At 45.2% G+C, this 21,968-nt stretch overlaps 1 protein-coding gene across 4 annotated transcripts in view; it reads right to left on the bottom strand.

The window, feature by feature from the left end:
• TTC7B (tetratricopeptide repeat domain 7B) overlaps positions 1–21,968 on the bottom strand; it is a 271,924-nt gene that overhangs the window by 181,232 nt on the left and 68,724 nt on the right. For all 4 annotated transcript variants that reach the window (XM_050799034.1, XM_050799035.1, XM_050799036.1 and 1 more), the window contains one exon: positions 9,858–9,979. In XM_050799034.1, coding sequence (XP_050654991.1) covers positions 9,858–9,979 — 122 coding nt within the window. The remainder of the gene's footprint in view (positions 1–9,857; positions 9,980–21,968) is intronic.

Raw genomic sequence — 21,968 nt, 5'->3', positions numbered from 1 at the left:
AGTAGAGACATGGTTTCACCGTGTTAGCCAGGATGGTCTCGATCTCCTGACCTCGTGATCCACCCGTCTTGGCCTCCCAAAGTTTTCCCTTTTTTTTTAAGCTCATCAGCTTACATTCATGTTAGTGTATTATTTATGTGTGGCCCAAGACAATTCTTCCAATGTGGCCCAGGGAAGCCAAAAGATTGAACACCCCTGACTAAACAATAACGATCACCACTCCCTTCACCCTACCTCGCCTTTGCCAGTTAGCTCCTGTTTTCCAATTCATCTTCAGGATTCTGCTCAGTCGCTTCCTCAGGAAAACCCCCCATAACCACCAACTGTAGGTTAATTTCATTTTAAAATGGACTCTCAGAAACGGGTACCTTTCCTCCTCAATGCTATAACTATCTTAGGCTATAGTTATACATCCAAGAGTATAACGATCTGATTTCTCTCCAACAGCAAAAGCCTGTCCGGCTGCTCACCATTTTATCCCCAGCGCCCAAAGAATGCCTGGCTCAGAGCAGAAGCTGATAAACACTGGTAGAACAAGTGAATGCCGTAACACATCATCTGAAACCAACAGCGGAGGGCAGTATCCCTCAGACCACACGGTGTGTTCCTGCTGTGTGTTCATTCATGATACTCCCATCCAGAGCATGAGCAAGAGCTGCTCTGAAAATACTGCCATCTGATAAGGTCTTATATTAGCAATTCCCAGGGAATGAATCTCCAGTTATGTCAAGAGGTACTGGGAGATGCTACAATTAAGTCTGACTTTTAGATATGAAATTACATAACTATCTTTCTAAAAGAAAAGCTGCAGGTGAAAAGCTAAGGTAAGAAAAGAAAATAGCACTATCTTCCCCTTTCCTAAAGGCATAGCCCACTGGTAATTTACTTGTTTTTTCTTCTCCTGCTGGACTAGAAATTCCACAGGGACCATTTGCTGTCTCGACCCTGGTTCCTAACATGTAAATATTTGACAGATGAATAAATATATGAATGGATAAACAAAGAAGCAAGGAATCTATTCCTCCACTCCTGCTCCCACTAAAACCGAAAACCACTACCCAAGACAAATCCTAACCAGTTCATTTGTCAAGGAATTCCAGTTTCTTGGTGGTGATTAAAGGAACTGCAGCCTGCCTTCCAAGAGGCAGCATATCAGAGGTAAACCATGCAGGGAGGGGCCTTTGGGAGACACAGTTAAATGCCAATCACTAACCTCCTCCCGGACTTCGGAAGCTTAGAATGACCCACCCCATTCTTCTGCTGAAACCAAGGAGAGACCACACCAATGCACCCATCTTGCTGAATGCTGAGGAAGCTTTCTGACGGCATCAGATCTCCAACCCTCACTAAGTGCTAGCACTTGTGAAGTACACTGAAAGTAATTACCTGTCCCCATAATTCATCACTGAAAAGAGGGGTTTTGGAGTTTCGTAATTAAAATTGTTAGAGATTCTTTTGTTTCCACACTAAGGTTTTGATGGCATTAAGGGATTAGCAAGACCTAGCCCACATTTAAACAGAACAGAGAAGATCTGGCTGATGCGTTTTATTCATATATAATTATGTCTAGACTTGCTTTGTTTTTATTTTTTAATTACATGAGACCAATTGGAAGATGATAGACTAGCTTTTTAAGCTCCTTAATTTTCAAGTGTAATATATTGCTATGTTGCTCATGACTCCATTTTCAAGAAGAAGGGACTGACAAGGCATGGTCAGTATGGCCCAACTGATGAGAGGATTGAACTGGAAGCCAGGAGCAGGAGGACAGGTCCCAGCTCTGCCCTAGTCAGTTGTGTGACCTTGAAGAAAATCATATTACCTTGCTAATCGATTGTTTCCCCAATGATACGTAAACTCCATAAAGCCAGGGACTGGGTCTGACTCATTCACTTAGAACAGTATTTGGCACTAGTAAGTCACCTAGTAAGGGTCTCCATCAATGTTTGAATCATTAGTGAACAGGATTTCTCTGAATCTCATGTATCAGAAGTGATGGGAACAAATGCTCTCTAACAGCTGTTGGAGCTTCTGGATTTTCCGAATCTAAACTGCACCATCAGTTCAACTATTACGAAGATCTCCCTGCAAAGTGAAATGACTCATAGGAAGAACGTGGAACAGCGATCTAGGTGAGTCAAGTCTTCCAGACATGTGAGTGCCCAGGCGACATGTGGCAGCCCCAAGGTGGCCCTAGCTGGCCAGGCTGCAGGAAGGCGCCCTATACCTCACGCTGCTCCATCAACTTCCATTCTGCAGCTGTTAAGGCAGCTCTCACACAGACTCCCTCCTGGCTCGGTACCTCCCTCCATCGCCCACACCTTCCTAGTATGGTTCCTGCTGAGGTTAAAATGTAGCCTGTGGCCAAAAACCAAGTAAAATGAACTTGATTCTACTGAAATGGGGGACATGGCTCTGGTGGCACTAGATTCCTGGTGGCCAAATGAACTACCCTGTTTTTGGCCCTTCCCAAAACCCCACCTTCCAGATCCAATGGCTTCTCCACACCTAGAGAATGAATTCCCTATTCCTTAGCCTGCTGTTTAATCTTCCACCATCATTCTGCCATCTGTCCTTCCAGCATGAACTGCACCTTAGAAAAGAAAATGGAAGGGGAGAACATTTCTGGGAAGTGGCCTGTATACAGAGCTGCAATTCATCCTGTGTCATCTGCTCCTCACCTTCCCCTGTCCAGCTTCTCCTGTTACAGGGTCACAGATGTCTTCCAGGGCATCAAATCCAGGGGTCACAATTTGGTCTTCTTTATGAACATCTAAGCAGCATTCAGCACAGGTGACCACTTCCTCTTTCCTAGCACAGCTTCCCCTTTTGGCTTTCACAAGGACACACCCTCATGGTTTCCCTTCCGCCTCTGGCAGTTCCTTCACAGGATCCTCCTCTACTCATTTTCCAACTCTTGCAGGTCTTCAGGCTGAGTCCTGGACTGTCTTCTCTCTTTACTCTCTGCCCCTTCACTGATCTCATCCAATCCTGCAGCCTTAAATATAATCAATATGCTGAAATTCTCCATTTATAACTCAAGTCAAACCCATCTTCTGGTCATGTGTGTCTTCTCAGTTGACACTTCCACTTAGACATCTCACAGGCATCTTAAACCTAACATGCCCAAAGGCAAATTCTTGATTTCTCCTTTTCCAGATCTGATCCTCTCCTTGTCTCCACCCATCTAACCAACTGTTCAAGGCTGAAACTGGGGAGTCATCTCTGGTTCCTCCATTTCCCTTACCCTCTGTCCCCCAAATCCAATCCACCAGCGGTCCTAACTCTACTAGTTCTAACAGACATCTCAAATGCATCCACTTCTCTTGGTCTCTATACCCTTTGTTATCTCTAAGATACACATCTAATGTCTTCACCACCTAGTATCACCTACCCTTTGTCCTGGTGACCTGGGGACTTCTTTGGACAATCATCACTCTCCCACTATATGCTGCACAGTGGACCTGCCTTCTTCTGGGTAAGCCAGACTAAGAGAATCTGTGACCCTCCTCCTTCCAATGTTTCTGTTACACTGGACTCCTTTCTGATTCTTGAACACACCTAGCTCTTTCCTGGGTCAAGACCTCTGCACATTCTGCACCCTCTCCTTGGAGTTCTCTTTCCCCTGTGCTTGACCTGGTTAGTTCCTTCTCACCCTTCAAGTCTTGGTCTCATCTCAATGTCACCTCCTCCGGAGACCTGGCCAGGCCACCCTATCTAAGCAGGGGCCCTCTGTTATTTGTTTTCACTGCACCCATTCACTTCCTAGCACCTATTCCAATGTGTAATTATATACAACCAGTACTTACTTATTATCTGTCTCCCTCACTAGACTGTCTCCTCCCTGAGAGCCTGGACTATGTCTCTTCTATTGGCCAATATATACTAGTACTGAGCACAGTACTAGGTACTTAGCAGAACTCAACAAACACTCATTGAATAACTGAGCAAACCCACCGCATGCCAGGTCCCATGCTGAAAGCTTTAGAGGAACATCCCCAGATGTCTACAGAAACCATCACTCCCCCCGAGTGCAGTTCTAACTCCATACTCTGCCAACCACTGGAACGTCCCTCTGGTGCTTCCCCATCTGTAGGCATCTACGCCATCTCAAGCCCACTTTTCCAAATCTTCACTCCCCTTTCCGAATCCCATGGCCCTCCCAGCAGAGCAGCGTTCCTGTTTGCTTCTGTGGCAACCTGGACTTCCCCAGTGATAACACATACGACTATCCTGAAACGGCTTATTTTAATTCCTAATTCTCCATGAGACTCAGTTCTCCATGAATTCTAGGAGGGCAGGGGCTTTGTCTCTTCTCTTCACCGCTTGTCCCCACAACCTCACGTAGGCCCTGTGATACAGTTTGGATGTGTTTCTCTACCCAAATCTCATATTGAAATGTAATCCCCAGTGTCAGAAATGGGACCTGGTCGGGGGTGACTGGACCATAGGGGTGAATTTCTCATGAATGGTTTAGCACCATCACCCTTGGTACTCCTCATGATAATGCATGAGTTCTCATGAGATCTGTTCATTTAAAAGTGTGTGGTGCCCCACTTCGCCCTCGCTCTCTTGCTCCTACTCTGGCCATGTGATGGCCCTGCTCCCCCTTTGCCTTTCATCATGATTGCAAATTTCCTGAGGCCTCCCCAGAAGCCAAGCCGATAACAGCATCATGCATGACTAAATGGGCCTGGAAGCTTCAGCTCCCTTACATGATCAGGTGTTCTTTCATTGTTTATTATTTTATAGAACCACGTCATAACCTTTAAAGTTACTAATGTTTATGTCTTCGCCTTTTTTTCTTTTCTCTACCATCTCCCAGATGACAAGGCCCATTTCCTTTTCATCTCTGTATCTCTTGAAGAGGGTTGTGTACAAAAAAGTGATGGTTATTAAATGCTTACAGGAAATGTGTGTGAATTCTCTTACGTTCACTGCAGTGGACTTGTACTGTCAAAAGTAGTGTGCAGTTTTAAACGCGAACACGTTACCACTGCAAGAGGGAAGATGACCTCCGGAAGGCCAGAATACAAAGGCGAAGTTGCTCAAGCACCCAGAGAGACAACTGCATCCAGCAAAGCACACTCACGTCCTGGCGGGCGCCCTCGCCATGATCACCTCCCCACAATCACATGGGACATGGGAGCCTGTCTGCTGCTGCTGCTGCTGTATCTGAGACATAAGCCCAGGAAGCACCCTCCTCAGCAGCCCATAGGACACAGAAGGGCCTCTTGGACTCCTTTTCCTGCCTTCTAAGTCTAGGTTACACTGAGCAGGGCTAAACAATTGCAAAGAGATTATATGGGAAGATTGAAAGCTTTTTAAAGTCGATGCATAGTGGTGATGAGTGGTCTATTTGTTTGATTATAAACCCTCCCATACCACTTTATTCCCTGGCTTGGCTGCAAGTACCTGAGGGGGGCCCAAGGTCTGAACCATCCCTGCCTGACTTCCTGCTTTCTGAGTCAAGGCCTCCCATGCAGCATGCGGGGATGTAACCTAGGAAATGGTACAACCCCATGGGTGCATCTCCCAGCTGACAGTCATTTGCCTTTTGCATCAGTTTATCTCCACCCCACCTGAATTAAAATCAATTCAAAGCCAGTGAAAACACACTACAATCCGTTTTGCTTACCCAGGACACCTGACACAGCTAACAAGAAGCAAGTTTACTTTAAATGTGCTTTGCTACCCTTTGTTTACAAAAGATGGGTAAATATTCCTAAAGCAACCTGCAGTAACTAATTGGCATCCCAGCTGGGCATGGTGGCACATGCCTATAATCCCAACACTTTGGGAGGCCAAGACAGGAGGATCACTTGAGCCCAGGAGTTCAAGGCTGCAGTGAGCTAGGATCGTACCACTGCATTCCAGCCTGGGTCACAGAATAAGACCTTGATTCTATAAAGAGGTAAAAATCCAAAATTGATTGACATGCCCAAATCAAGCTTCTCTGGCAATTGTGGCGGCAATGACTCAAGTAGGGAGTAACATTGTCTTCTCAGAAGGCTGAGGGGAACCCGAGGGTGAAGCCGTTTCTCTGCTGCTAGCTGGGCTGCGAAATGAATACCCTGTGCTACCGCAGTCAGACCAGTCAGTCCCACCTATTTTCTCTGAAAGTAACTAGAATGTTATCCAAACTCATGGTTATACATCTTGAGCAGCATTTCCTTAAGCCAGCAGCCACTGTAAAGAAATGCCCTGCCTCCAAGCCCTGGCAATGTCCGGCTCAGTCATCTCCTTCTCCACAAACTCCCACTTCAACCAGGATGTGACCTTAATCTGGTCCCACTTTCAGCTGGTAAGTCAGCCAGGCATCGTCACCACTGGAAGTCACAATTTACCTCCTGCTGTTTGCCTGACACTCCGTGAGGTGCTTCCATGTGTATATTTTTATTTGCTCCTCACTACTGCCCTACGAGGTGAGTGATATTCACTCTACTACCCAGATAAAGAACCTGAGACCCAGAGGAAGAAAGGGCTGGTTCCAAACCCGGCACCCGAGCTGCCCTCACACAAGCGCTTGCCGTGGCAAGGCGACTTAGAGCCCTCGGAGGCAGCAATCCTGGCCCTCTGAGGCTGCTGTTCTGCTTTCACCCTCTGCGGAGCCTCAACAAGATGTTTTTTTCAGCCTTAACAGGCTTGTTGCTGCCACCCAGAGGGATAAGAGAAATAGATGTGAAATGGATCTGGGTACATTCCAAGTCGGACCGCGCCCAGAGACTTGGGACTGGGAGGCGGAGGAAGTTACCGGCCAGGATGACAACTAGCTGTTCTCTCCCGCCTCATAAGGAAAGAGGGAGTCCAGGAAGAGAAGAACTAGGAAGCAGGGGAAGGAAAAGATGGGAAGGAGAAGAAAAAGAGGGGTGGGAGAGGGAAGAGGAGGAGCCAGAAAGGGAAGCCAAGGGAGGAGGGGGAGGAGAAAGAGATGCTTTGTGACCGCTGTAGGTGAGACCCAAGGGAAAGCCTCAGGAGAAATCACCAAACCAATAGAGGCTGGGAACTGGCTGTGGGCCATGTCCCATCCTGGAGGTCAAGTGCTCCCTCACAGAAGGAGGGCGATGGACAGTTAATCCCTCCCATCGACTCCCTCCACGCCGAGAGGCAGCACTTCCCACACAGTGGCACAGTGATGAAAGGACTGGAGCCCAAGGAGCTGTGTGACCTGCAGCAAGGCACACCCCTGTGAGTCTAAACTTTTCTTAACAATAGGGGCAATAGCGCTCACACTGCCCACTGCACACGGTGGAGTGGCAACGCTGTGAGGACCAGTGACCATGAAGGACAAGTGTTTAAGCCAAACTGAAAAGCAGCCCTTGGATCTAACACATCAGAAGGGGCCTAGGAACTGGTCCTGGCATCAGGTTTTCTGGAAGAGATGCCCAAGTCCACCAGTTCAGCAGTGACTTCTGGAAAAGATGGGAGAGTTGTAGAAGAATCAGATTCAAGACTGGAATTCAGTGAGTCCTCAGGAACGACAACTAAAAAGCCAAGTATACATTTAAGTATATGTCTAAAGAAAAACATTGTGTTTCATCAATTCCATCTCTTATTGCCAAACTCTAGTGTATTTTCCTACTACTGAAAATCAGTTAATCCCGTCCATTATGTCCTTCCAGATACACAGAAGAAAACTGCAGAAAAGCAAAAGGAATGAGACAACTGGGAGCAAGTACATGACAAGGAAGTGTGGGAAGCTGCTGGTGCTTAGGGACAGCAGTTACCTCCATTCTGTTCCCGCTTGCTGTAGGCATCCACCGACAAATGAGCCCTGGCCGTGGCCCTCAGGCCCTGAGTAGCCCACTGGTATGGATCAAGCAGCCCTGACAGCACTTGGCATATTCAAAATCTCCCAATGATTTTTCTCCTTGGTCCACATTCTGTGGCCCCCAAACCAGCCCTCACCTCCACCTCCTAAAAGTAATTCTTCACTACTGTTGTACCATCCCAGCCTTGAGCTAGCGGCAGCAGGGACTGCAGCTAGCAGGGACCTTTGAGAGTACCTGGCCCAGCGGGCTGGGCGTGGTGGCTCACGCCTGTAATCCCAACACTTTGGGAGGCCGAGGCAGGCAGATCCCTTGAGCTCAGGAGTTTACGACCAGTCTGGGCAACATAGCAAGACCCTGTCTCAAAAAAAAAAAAAGAAGAGTGACAGTACCTGGCCCAAAATCTCATCACTGGTCTTTAGAGCCCAGAGAAAAGAGCAGGAGGACAAGAAAAGAGAAAACGCTTCAAAGTTAAGCAGTCCCTGAAGGCTACATCAACAAGCATTTCCTTGAACTTGAGTAAAGTAAAACAAAATGAGAAATGAGCCAGTAAGCAATCCGTGGCATGTGAATCCATCACCTAGTGCAGACCTCTCATCATTATGTTTTAGTTGGATTCCAGTGGGCAGCCAGTGTCTCAGGGCCCAGTAGTCTTCCTTTCTCCCCAAGGAACAGGCTTCAAAGATGAAAATAAATTATCCAACCCACTCTTATTAATCTCACACAAAACATTTTCAACTGAACGTACCGGTATGGCACTTCTGGGACCCCCAGGGAGATTAATTCCTGGGTCTGGACCTCCATATTAACACATACAGACACAGGTTAGAGAGAAGGAGGGCAAGGGCTGGGAGCTCCTCTGTGATGACCACCATTTGCCGTGAAAAGGGAAAAGCAACATCACTAGAAAAATATTCCATGTTCCCTCCCTTCTCCTTCTATTTATAACAGCAAAGAAAACAGAACTTCATCTTAGCTTAGGGGACGTGCGCCATTGCTCAAATGATCTCAATCAGTGGCAGATGAGATCGAATGCAAAAGCATCTTTATGCCAAGGCCATTGAGCGGCTGCAAACCTTGGGGTGTGTGTCACGGCCTTTTGTGGGCCATGTGGAGCTCAGTCAGAGGCCTCTGGACCAAAGCAGGCCTTCTCTCACAAGCAGTTTAATAGGACTTGAAAAATAGGCATTTATTTTCAACTAATGGGAAATAGATGCATGTGGCTCTGGGTCACTAGGCAGATGAAATCCCAGTTTCATGAGCTACACCCCAAGGTTTGAAGCTCTTAAAAATGAAGAAGGAGCAACTCCATTGTTCATTTTTCCAGAGCCTGGGACTTGGGTCCCTTCTGCCATTCAAAGCACTACTGGACTAACTCTAGAGGAGGGGAATACGCCTCTAGGGGCCTCCCATGCAAAGCCTACAGGGGTGCTACAGAGGAACCAGATACCTACTGTTGGTCTTCATGCACATCTATCCTGCAGCACAATGTCAAAATAAGGGATAACTGAAGAGATTTGGAACAGAATCAGCACATTTCTCACAAGAGCAACACAAAAAGGAAAACAAACATCAAATGCACTCGAGAGCTGTCCCTCCCATTCATGTCCTTCAACCTTCCGTAAAAGGCTTTTCAAAGCCACACTCACTTTCATAAAAACTGGCTGAGATTTGGCAAATTCAATTCCCTGAATGATCAGCCCCTGAAAGGGTGATGCTCCTGTGTGCCAGGATTTCCAATTCATTAACTTTTTCCTTAACAAATGGGGAGGCCCGTGCAGAGCCATTCATGGAGGGAGGGCGTGGGAAGGCGTGGCTCCCGTCAGGCCAACCCCACTGGTTTTGGGGCTGCGTACTTGTGACTTGGGTTCCCTCCCTCCCTTCTCCCACCTTCACATCTCATGGGAAAGCAAGAGAGCCAGGTAGAGAAGAGACAAAAACAGCCAATGTTCATTCTTAAAAAAAAAAGTTCCAATGGTAGTTCATATTTAAAATTCCTTTATTATGATAACTAAACTGGAGACAGCATTGTAAGGCTTTCTACTTTCCTTCTTTAGGAAGTGGATTAAAAAAATGAAGAAGGCTTACCCATTTTTGAAATAGAGGACATGGGCTCTCTGAAGTCCTGTTTCTAGGAAAAAACCTAGTTCTTGATCGTGGGGAGCAGGGCCAGGCTTAGGGCTTCTGTTTTGAATATTAGAAAGTATTACCTAGAAGGGGAGAAAATTGGAAAACTAATCAGATGCACATCCAAGCCTACTTCCTTCAAACCCTATCTCTAAATGCACTGCACGACCTAAAAAACCAACTTCCTCACGCAAATATCAGTGCAGAGGCACAAGTGTAGAAGTGCAAGTATTAGAAAAGGAGAGAGAATGGTTCTACTAGACAGGAAGCAGCCAAGCAACCCAGGGGCACACAGGGCCCTCCTGGTACCGAGAGCTGAAGACTGGGGGGTCCTGATGAGCAGGTGGTGCCATGAGAAGCACTAGAGGTGGAGAGGCCCTGCTGAAGGCCAGGATACTGACAGGAAGGCTGGGGGACACAGAAGCAGGTCCTAGCAAAGGGCAGACTGCAGCTGCCACCCTGCATGAGCTTGATGAGCTCCAAGATGAGCTGATGAGTGCTGTGATCCACACTAGCCCTGGAATCAACCAGAAAAGGGCAGACTCGCCAGGCTCCAGAGCTGAGGGACATTGCAGCTTTGCAACCTGGTGAGGTTGGCTGCGTAGCAGTCCTCCATTCTCAAGGCGGGGAGCTGAGCAAAACACCCTGTCTCCCCAAACCTGACTTCTTAGCTTGTCAACAGATAATGGGGTTTTTAAAGGTTTAATTTGTTAGCCCTGCAAGAAAGACTGCCAACTAATCAGGATGAAGACTTGCAAGTTGGGTTGGGTATACTGAAGCATAAACATGTAGCTGCTACTCTCTTTTTTTTTTTTTTTTTTGAGATGGAGTGTCACTCTGTTACCCAAGCTGGAGTGCAGTGGTGCAATCTTGGCTCACTGCAAGCTCCGCCTCTCAGGTTCATGCCATTCTCCTGCCTCAGCCTCCCAAGTAGCTGGGACTACAGGTGCCCACCACCACACCTGGCTAATTTTTTTTTTTTTTTTTTTTTTTTTGTATTTTTAGCAGAGACGGGGTTTCACCGTGTTAACCATGGTCTCGATCTCCTGACCTCGTGATCCGCCTGCCTCGGCCTCCCAAAGTGCTGGGATTACAGGCGTGAGCCACTGCCGCCTGCCTGCTGCTACTCTCTTTAAATTCACAAGTCGAAGTATTTCTCAGCGGAAAGCCTACTTGTGGCTCACGTAAAAACCAATGTTCTCCAAGCATGCTGTCTATATTTGCTGAGAGTCAGCAGCTCTTCAAAAGACCCCGTTGTTTGCCAAACCCCAAACATCCTAGAGGTCTTGAAACCTTAGTCTCCAAACAGAGTGAAAGTAATTGCTAGCTCCCTAACCCGCAAGCTTTGGGGAAAAGAAAGGTAGAAGGTACATGATAAACAAGACATTGAGGAATGAGGTGGGCAGCCCTAGCTTGTGAACCGGATCCCAGCATCTTATAGAAATTGCCCAGCTCCGTCCTGACTTAGCCCTCAGCTCTGCACCCCCGACTCTCCGGGAGTTCCTCCTCTCTGGGAACCTCATTTCCACCCACTACAGGCTCCTCCACTCATCCGTCACGTGCCAGAGATGCACGCGGCGCCATCCAAGCCACACGCCTTTCTCTCTTAGGTCTCTTGAGATGACCACATCCATCCCTAAGAGCCTCAAAATCATCAGTATGCTGCCAACGCCCAAGTTTATAGCTGTAGTCAAGACTTTCTCTGTGAATTTCAGACTCACGTATCCAACTGCTGCACTTGGAGGTCCAGCACGGAAACTTTTAAAAATCATCCTTCATTTGCTTTTTAGCATAGTTTTAATTTTGACATGCCATGATTATTTTAAAGCAAAAAATTCAGTACGGCACAAAAAAGAAAATAAAAAAATCACCTCACAATTCCATCACACAAAAATAACCACAGTTAACATTTATTGAACGACAATCCAGATATCTTTGTGGACACATGTATCAAGCAGAGAAAGACAAAAATCATTTTACAAAAAAAAATGAGATCATGTTATATATGCTAGTTTTAAATTTAAACCATTATATTTAATTTAGTTAAATTTAACAGAAGGAACTAAAGTGTAACCAAAGTTACACTTTAGAAAGTTTGTCCCTCCTAATTATTTCTCAACTATGTCTGTGACTATCCATTTCTACTACCATTACCTCATCTGAGCTGCCAGGACTTCCTGTCAGATTTCTATAGCAGCCTCCTGAATGGAGTCTCCACATCCTCTCTTGCTTCCCTATTTCCCTCACTCTTTATAAGCAGCCTGAATATATATATATATACACACACACACACACACACACACACATACACATACACACACACACACACACACATATATATGTATATATTTATAGTCTCATTCTGTCACCCAAGTTGGAGGGCAGTGGCATGATCATGGCTCCCTGCAGCCTCAACTTCCCAGACTCAAATGATCCTCCCACCTCAGCCTCCCAAGTAGCTGAGACGACAGGTGTGTGCCACCACACTCGGCTAATTTTTGTATTTTTTGTAGAGATGAGGTTTCACCATGTTGCCCAGGCTGGTCTTGAACTCCTGAGCTCAAGCAATCCAACTGCCTCCGCCTCTCAAAGTGCTGGGATTACAGGCATGAGCCACTGCACCTGGCTCCTGAATAATTTTTCATGATCCAATCTGGATCTTGTTGCTCTTAGGCTCTTTTTCCTCTTTCTCATCTCTCAGACATCAGCTTGCTTCTGCTTCTTGCTTCCTCCAAAGGAAGCGAGCCTTTTCTAACAACCAGCATGAAGGAAGTCTGCCCTATTCGCCTGCCCACAGCGTCCTTTCCTATTCCTTCATTGCATTTGGCATTGTTATTTCTTCACTTGATTTCTGACTGTCTGTCTCCACTGTGCTACAAATTCCACAAAGTCAGAGGCCTCGCCTATTTTACTTACCCAGTGTCTACTGCAGTGTCTAGCGCAGGATAAGCATTCAATATACATAGAAAATGAATAAATTTTCAAGGCCAATCATAAATGCAGAGAAAAGGCAACAGGAAAGTAACCCACTGTGTCTTAGGCACCATGTGGGTACGTGGCTCTCTCATGTATTCCTCCACAAAAACCCACCGAGATACACACCATTATCCTCTCTTTACCAGATGGGAAATGGAGACAGCTCCATCGAGTGAGGTGCCCGAATCGTGTGGCTTGAGAGCGGTGGAGCTGGTGCAGAAATCCAGGTCCCCCTGACTCCACAGCCCAGCTCCTTCCCCTTCATCTGTGTCTGCTTGCAGAGCAAAGTCCAAAACACAAGGGCAGCCAGGAGGTGGCTTAAGGTTATAAATGGGAAGAATGGGAAAGATGCAAGAGAAGCTTCGGAGGGACTAGCACAGCTCAGGGCTGACACTGAAGTCTAAGCATCTTGAACTTAATCCCTTTCTTACAAAAAGACTCCAACACATGGGCCTGGGCAGAAGCATTGTTTGGCAGTGCTGAAGCCACCACTTGTTCTGTGGATAAACACTTCCAGTGAGGAGACTGCCAACAAGCGTCCTTAACAAGCGCAGCTGGCTCTGGCAGAAGCAAGTACCCAATGACCGAGGAAGCACGGGGGAAGGGGTCGAAGATTTCAGTCAAAAGACCAAGGCACGAGGTCTGGTTCTGACACTGCTCACCCACCATTCATGGACTTAGGACAACACCTCTGACCTCACAGACCTTCACTGCCCTCATCTATATAAGGGGGATAATAATACCTGCCTCACAAGGTTGAATTGCAAATGAGAAACTTCATGAGCAAATATTATATATTATTATGCAAATATTATAATCCTTAATGGAGCTACATTAACTGCATGAACAAATATTATACATTATTGTACAAATAGTATAATCCTTAATGGAGATATATTAAAGAGTTATCTTTAAATAGAAGCAAAATAAAAATCTTTATTTCTTAACATCATTTTATAAATTATGGTAATAAGGCATGAGAGAGATAAGACAGAAAATATTAGAAAGGAGGAAACAGGACAGGAGTGATGGCTCATGCTTATAATCCCAGCACTGTGGGAGACTGAGGTGGGTGGATTGCTCGAGCTCAGGAGTTCAAGACCAGCCTGGCCAACATGGCAAAACCCCGTCTCTACTAAAAATACAAAAACTTAGCCAGGTGTGGTGGCGCATGCCTGTAGACCCAGCTACTCAGTAGGCTGAGGCATGAGAACTGCTTGAACCTGGGAGGCAGAGATTACAGTGAGCCAAGATTGTGCCACTGCACACCAGCCTGAGCAACAGAGCGAGACTCTGTCTCCAAAAAAGAAAGGAGGAAACGACGACGAAAATCATTCCACCGCATAGATCCACAGGCTGCAATGAGCTATGACTACTATCATTCTTTGAAAAGCATCAGCTCTGTTTCTATAGAAGAGTTCAGTATTGTGGACAATAACCACCATCCTTGCCATCCTCAACACTGCTATCCTTGTCAGCCTTCAAGATGTTGCTCAGGTGTCATCTCTTCCAGGAGACATCCCTGAACTCCCACACTGGCCCAAGGCCTTTTCTGGAGCTCCCAGAGTTCTCTGAGACTTCCCACCGCAGCACTACTCCTGGCTAAGGACCTGTGTCCTCATGAGCTTCTTTTTTAATTTTTATTTATTTATTTATTTATTTGTTTATTTTGGAGATGGAGTTCCTGTCACCCAGGCTAGAGTACAGTGGCACAATCTCAGCTCACTGCAGCTCCACCTCCCATGTTCAACTGATTCTCCTGCCTCAGCCTCCCAAGTAGCTGGGATTACAGGCATGTGCCACCACACCCAGCTAATTTTTATATTTTTAGTGGAGACGGGATTTCACCATGTTGGCCAGGCTGGTCTTGAACTCCTGACCTCAGGTGATCCGCCCGCCTCGGCCTCCCAAAGTGCTAGGATTACAGGCGTGAACCACTTAAGGGAAGGCTCTGTGCCATACCCATTCTAGTGCCCCTGCAGTCAAACAGTATCCAGAACATGGAAGGCACTCAATACATGATTGTGCAAGTGAATTAAAACATCACAGGCATTCTTATATGTTAAAATATAATTTCAAAATGATCCAGGCCAGGCACAGTGGCTCACGCCTATAATCCCAACACTTTGAGAGGCCAAGAAAGGTGGATTGCTTGAGACCAGGAGTTTGAGACCAGTGTGGGCAAGATGGTGAGACCCTCATCTCTACAAAAATGTTTACAATTAGCCAGGTGTGGTGGTGTATACCTGTAGTCCAAGCTACTGGGGAGGCTGAGGCGGGAGGATTGCTTGAGTCCAAGAGCTTGAGGTTGCAGTGAGCTATGATCACACTACTGCACTCCAGCCGGGGTGACAGAGTGAGACCTTGTCTCAAAAAAAAAAAAAAAAAAAAAAACCTTTTCACAAAACTAGAAAAGATCTGAGAATAAAACCACCTACTGGCCAGGTGCAGTGGCTCACACCTGTAATGTCAGCACTTTGGAAGGCCAAGGTGGGTGGATCGCTTGAGGTCCAGAGTTCGAGACCAGCCTGGGCAACACACTGAAACCTCATCACTTTTTTAAAATAATTTTTTTTTAAAAACCTACTAAAGTCTATAGAACAAAAAATATTCACAAAATAGGAAGAGGGTCATAGATGACAGGAGACTAAACATAATTCTCCAAATTAATGTATGGAATTAAAAATTCAACCAAATCCCAAAAGGATTTTTCTTGAACTTAACAAAATTATTCTAAAATTTATCTGGCAGTATTAGAATGAGATAAGAACAAAGGATAATCTGAAAATTAAAAGTAATGAGTAGTTACTAATCATTTAAATGTTAAAACCTACCATAAAGAAATGTGTATTAAACAGTGTCATGTTGGTACAACACAGATTAGTGCAACAAAATTAAAAAGCCAGAAATTACTGTAGTATCCAGAATTTTATCGAATGACTAAAAATATATGACAGAAAATATGAAAAGGAAAGATCATCTTAAAGTAGCACTGAAATTTGGGAATTTGGGAAATTTTAATTTTAATTGGGAAAAATTAATTTAGAGCTATATATATATATACCAAAATGAACCCCGACTATATTTGGAAATTAAAAGTTTTTGTATGTTTGTTTTTGTTTTTAAAGGTTTCTCTGCACATAGTGAAAAAATTGTGTTTTGTTTTGTTTTGTTTTTTAAAAAGGGGGAGGAGGCCAGGCGCGGTGCCTGTGATCACAGCACTTTGGAAGGCCAAGATGGGTGAATCACGTGGTCAGGAGTTCGAGAGCAGCCTGGCCAACATGGTGAAACCCGGTCTCTACTAAAAATACTAAAAAAAAAAAAAAAAAAAAAAAAAGGCGGGGGGCGCGAGTGGGAAATGGGGCCAGGCTTGGTGGCTCATGCATGTAATCACAGTACTTTGGGAGACCAAGGCAGGAGGATCACTTGAAGCCAGGAGTTCAAGACCAGCCTGGACAACAAAGTGAGAACCTGTCTCTACAAAAAATTTAAAAAGAGGCCGGACACAGTGGCATGCGGCTGTAGTCCCAGTTAACTGGGAGGCTGGGGCAGGAGGGACAGGAGGATCTCTTGAGCCCGGGAGTTTGAGGGTGCAGCAAGCTATGATCATGCCACTACACTCTAACCTGAGCAACAGAGCAAGACCCTGTCTCTTTAAAACAAAAAAAAAGTGTATATATATACACACACACATACATATATATGGAAAATGGTTGAAAATTATCAAATCCTAGAGAGGTTTATTCCAACATTCAAGTTTTAAAAACAGTAAAATAAAATATAATTAAAAAGATAACCAGATTCAACTATATACAGATTCAAAATTTATAAGCAACTTAAACATGGAAAATTACTGGTTAGGAAAATATTCAGAGCAAATATGATAAAGAGTTAACATACTTATGACATAGTTTATTCAAACTGTAAGAAAAACAACTTCCAAAAATTAGACAAAAAGGATAAGCAGACAAAAAAGGGTTAAACATAAAGTTACCACATGACCCAGAAATTCCACTGGTAAATATACTGAAGAAAACTGAAAACATATGTCTACACAGGAGCCTGCATACAAATATTTATAGCAGCATCATTCATAATAGCCAAAAAGTAAAAGCAACCCAAATGCATATGAATTGGTGAATGGATAAATACAACATAGCACATATCCACACAATGGCACAATGATTTAAACAATGTAAAGAAACAAAGTACTGATACATGTTACTACATGAACGAATTTTCAGAACATGATGCTATGCCACAGAAGCCAGTCATAAAAGATCATATATTGTATGATTGTATTCTTTTCTTTTTTTGAGATGGAGTCTCTCTCTGTCGCCCAGGCGGGAGTGCAGTGGCACAATCTCAGCTCACTGAAACCTCCACCTCCCGGTTCAAGCAATTTTCCTGCCTCACCTCAGCCTCCTGAGTAGCTGGGATCACAGGTGCCCACCATCACACCCGGCTAATTTTTGTATTTTTAGTAGAGACGGGGTTTCACCATATGGGCCAGGCTAGTCTCGAACTCCAGACCTTGTGATCCACCCGCCTCGGCCTCCCAAAGTGCTGGGATTACAGGCGTGAGCCACTGCACCCGACATATGATTCTATTTCTATGAAATGTCCAGAATATGCAAATCTACAGAGAAAGACAGCAGATTAATAGTTGCCTAGGGCTGGGGAGGCTGGACATAAAATGGGGATTGACTGCTAATGAGTGCAAGGTTTCTTTCTGAGGTGATGAAAATCTGGAATTAAATATTGGTGATGGTTACTGAACTCTGGAAATATGTTGAAAACCAGTGAACGATTTAAATGGGTGAATTGTATGGTAACAGTGATGCTATTTTTGAGAAAAGAAAATAGAAATATAACTAGTATATAACTAGTATATACTACTAGTAATATAACTAGTATAAAAAAAATTTCAACCTCACTGGTAATCGAAAAAATGTAAACTAAACTTGCAAAGTACCATTTTTATCTAGCAATTTTGGTAAAATAACTTTTAAACAATAGCAGGCCTGTCAAGGTTGCAAAGAAACCTCTCCTATACGGTCATAGGTAGAAGAAATTAGTAGAGGCCAGGTGCAGTGGCTCATGCGTATAATCCCAGCACTTTGGGAGGCCAAGGTCTCGAATCACCTGAGGTCAGGAGTTCCAGACCAGCCTGGCCAACATGGTGAAACCCTGTCTCTACTAAAAATACAAAAATAAGCCGGGCATGGTGGCAGGTGCCTGTAATCTCAGCTACTTGGAAGGCTGATGCAGGAGAACCGCTTGAACCCGGGAGGCGGAGGTTGCAGTGAGCTGAGACCACGCCATTGCACTCCAGCCTGGGAGATAAGAACGAAACTCCGGCTCAAAAAAAAAGAGGTTAGTGTAACTTGTAGAAAGCAACTGGACACAATACGTAGTAACAAGAATAGTAAAATATTCCTCAAGGCTGAGAATTTGTCCTTAGGGAATAACGTAAAGCAAGAGAAAAAGCAACCCGAAGGAAGTTGGCGTGGAAGCATTATTTACAACAGCTTTAAACGCAACAATAGGTTCATCATATTGCAGAGGCCACACATGTGAGACCAGCCTGGGCAACACAGAGAGACCTCATCTCTACAAAAATAAGAAAATTAGCTGGGCATGGTGGTGTGTGCCTGTGGTCCCAGCTACTTGGGAGGCTGGGGTAAGAGGATTTCTTCGGTCTGCGAGGTTGAAGCTGCAGTGAGCCAAGATCGCACCACTGCACTCCAGCCTGGGCGACAGAGCGAAACCCTGCCTCAAAACAAAACAAAACAAGAAAACACAGACAGGAAATATACAAAAATTAAAATAAGCAACTGCTCTTGCCTGGTATCCAGACTCTCCCAACTCAGTTTTCACTGTGTGGTAGCCTCCTAATCCAGGCTCCCAGATAAAGGGCTCAAAGTCAGAAGTGCCTAGAGCAGAAGTACCTGCCTAGCCAGTCAGTTTCTGGACATCTCTTGAAGGAAATATTACATCAAGCTATGAACTGTCCCCTTCTGGCTTCGGCCTGAGTGAAAAGGTAGGCCTGAAATGGGAAGGAAAGGAGGCATCGGCCTTTTCTTTAATGTCTCACATTTTAAAATCAGAAGCACAATCACCTGGCCCTCTAGAGACACAGCTCCGCCTTTCTCAGCAGCAGCACCGAGTGCTTTTCCTAGGACGCCTGGTTCCAGTTCAAGACCTGCAGTAACCTGCATCTAATCCAGTTCAGAATCCTGCATCTAATCCAGTTCAGAATCCAACACCTCAGCAACATCACTGCAAGTCCCTCCTGCCAGGAGAACATAATCCACTCAAGGCATGGCCAGGCTGCCAGTGAAATCTAGGTGGGGCACTGTAATATTTGGGGACCTGGTGTTTCTTCTAGAAACTTTAGCACTAAAACAGCCAATAAAATGTTATGGGTACCCCATAACTTAGCATTAACTTCTTTTCTAAAATAGGGTGTAGAGAAATGAACTGTCAGCAGAAGGTCAAGTTCCACCCTGGCTCTACTCCTGCTCAAGAGAGCCATAACCAGCTGGTTGGCTGATGCGTGCAAAGGACAGAGACAGGATTATTTCATCTGCCAACAGCAGGGCTCATATTATGATATCCAAGGGTGAAGTCATCTTTATTCCCACCACTGCACCACTAGAAGCTCCTTGCGGGGCAGATAACTTTATTTACGGTTGGCATAATGCTATCATTTGAAGATAAACTAATCAAGGCCATCCTATGCCATTTCTAATTCTATCTGCTCTAATGTAACTTATTTGGTTAAATTATTTTATTTGCTCGATTTTAGGGGTAGTGTATCTGTTATTCCCCTTCAGAAAACAAACTATCAGAGACTATTCGCAGGTTTCCCTGTGACTCTGATATAACAAAAACAACATTAAACAAATCTTTGATGCACACAGCTTTCCTTTATTCCCATTTTCTTGGCCCCGCCTCTGTGTCTGGAACCAGAGGGCAGAGGAACACCTGGAAAGCTCCTAGGTCCTGCCTGGCACATGCTGGTGCGCTCAGCAAGGGCCACTTCTCTCGCCCCAGGAAACCAGGCAAGTCAGGCAGAATGAGCCCCGCCCTGGAAGCATAAGAAACAAACCAAGGTCAAATGACCAGGAGTGAACAGAGAAGTCCAGACACGGGGACTCCAGGCAAAACGTTGTTCCACTGGCTTCAGCACAAGAAAGGAAAGGCAAATTCTCATGAAAAAATTATTGCGTAAACATTCCCCTGAAATTATTTAACTTTTTTTATTTTTTATTTTTTTGAGATGGAGTCTCACTCTGTTGGCCAGGCTGGAGTGCAGTGGTGCAATCTCGGCTCACTGCAATGTCCGCCTCCTGGGTTCATGCGATTCTCCTGCCTCAGCCTCCCAAGTAGCTGGGATTACAGGCTCCTGCCACCACGCCCAGCTAATTTTTGTATTTTCAGTGGAGACAGGGTTTCACCATGTTGGCCAGGCTGGTCTCAAACTCCTGACCTCAGGTGACCTGCCCACCTCATCCTCCCAAAGTGCTGGGATTACAGGTGTGAGCCACCACACCCGGCCTCTTTAACCTTTTTAACAAAACAGTATGTTTATAATATTCTAGATTTTAACCTAAATATCTGAAATTGTCCGAAGTTAAGAAAGATTCTACAGCCAGGTGACACAGGAACAGATAAGAGCAAGAGAGCTGACGTTCACTGCACGCTGACAATGTGCTGGGAGGCACATAAGTTAACCCACCTCACCTCACAGCAGCCTCATGGCAACTAGGACTACAGTTTTACAGACGAGGATCCTGAGATACAGAGAGGCTGAGCAACCTGCCCAAAGTCCCACAGCTAAATGGGGCAAGGCCAGGGTCCCAACACTGACAATCACTCCCCGCAGTGCTCTGCAGCCTCCCACAGCTTCTGTCAGCTGCTTCGAGGAGAAGTCAGTCAGTCCTCGTTCTGAAGTGTCACTGCCCTTCAGGAAACCAACAACTCAGAACATCACTGAACATCCCCACTACCAGAGGAACCCAAAGAACAGCACTCCCTCAGAAGCACCATTATGAAAAGTCACTGGTCACAACACCCCCGGCTGTCTCCAAAAATCCTCCCCAAATTTTACTCTTGCTAGTGAATAAAGTTCAAAGCCAGTACTAACAAATAAAATGCCCAAGGTCCCCAGCAAGCAGAAGTTTCTTCACTCCAGAATGGCAGGGAAGTGACAGGGCACCATGGAGAGGCCGCCTCCGCCCAGCAGAGCAAACAGAACAGCGTGTGTGATTACCTGGCAGGGCTGCTCCCAGAACAAAGCCCTATTTGCCTTGGCTTGCTCAAGGCTTTTATCAGATTCCATTCCCTTTTCTGTTTTCAATTCAACATAATTCTTACTGAGTTCAAAATTAAGTCAATTAAGTTCAAAATTTAAAAAAAGAAAAAGGCCAATCAAGTATCTCTTGCATAGCACACAACCATCTTGCCACATAAAAACCTGCGAACTTCCACCAAGCCCGTTGGTCACCTAAGGAAGGTTATTCTCCCCGCTAACCTTCTGCTTAATCAACAGTTAATTTCTTGAGTACTTACTACAGTCAAAATAGATGTTGGGTTCATTCAATCTCTCTCATTGCTAATATCTCAGCTTGCTGAAATCTGGGGAGGTCCAAACTGGTTTCCCAAAAAAGAAAACTCATGCTGAAAAATCAGAGCCAGAAATTTGAAAATCACATAACTATGCTGAGATTTAACCTTAGGCTAAAGAAGCTGCTTCCCAAATGCTACCAAAAGCTAAAGCTTACTTGATCAAATAAAACACACTTATTGACTTTTTTTTTTTTTTTTTTTAGTGCAGTGATTCAATCATAGCTCACTGCAGCCTCAAACTTCTGGGTTCAAGCAATCCTCCCACCTCAGCCTCCCAAGTAGCTGGGACTACAGGCACGTGCCACCATGCCTAGCTAATCTCTTTTCTTTTCTTTCTTTCTTTTATTTTCTTTCTCTCTCTCTCCTTCCCTCTGTTCCTCCCTCCCTCCTTTCTTTCTCTTTCTTTTCTCTGTCTCTCCTTCTCTCCCTCCTTTCTTTCTTTCTCTCTCTTTCTCTCTCTCT

The sequence above is a fragment of the Macaca thibetana genome, chromosome 7, assembly GCF_024542745.1.
Source record: "Macaca thibetana thibetana isolate TM-01 chromosome 7, ASM2454274v1, whole genome shotgun sequence".
Taxonomy (NCBI): Eukaryota; Metazoa; Chordata; class Mammalia; order Primates; family Cercopithecidae; genus Macaca; species Macaca thibetana.
The sequence above is the reverse complement of the archived record's forward strand: the minus strand, read 5'-3'. Positions and strand labels throughout refer to the sequence as shown.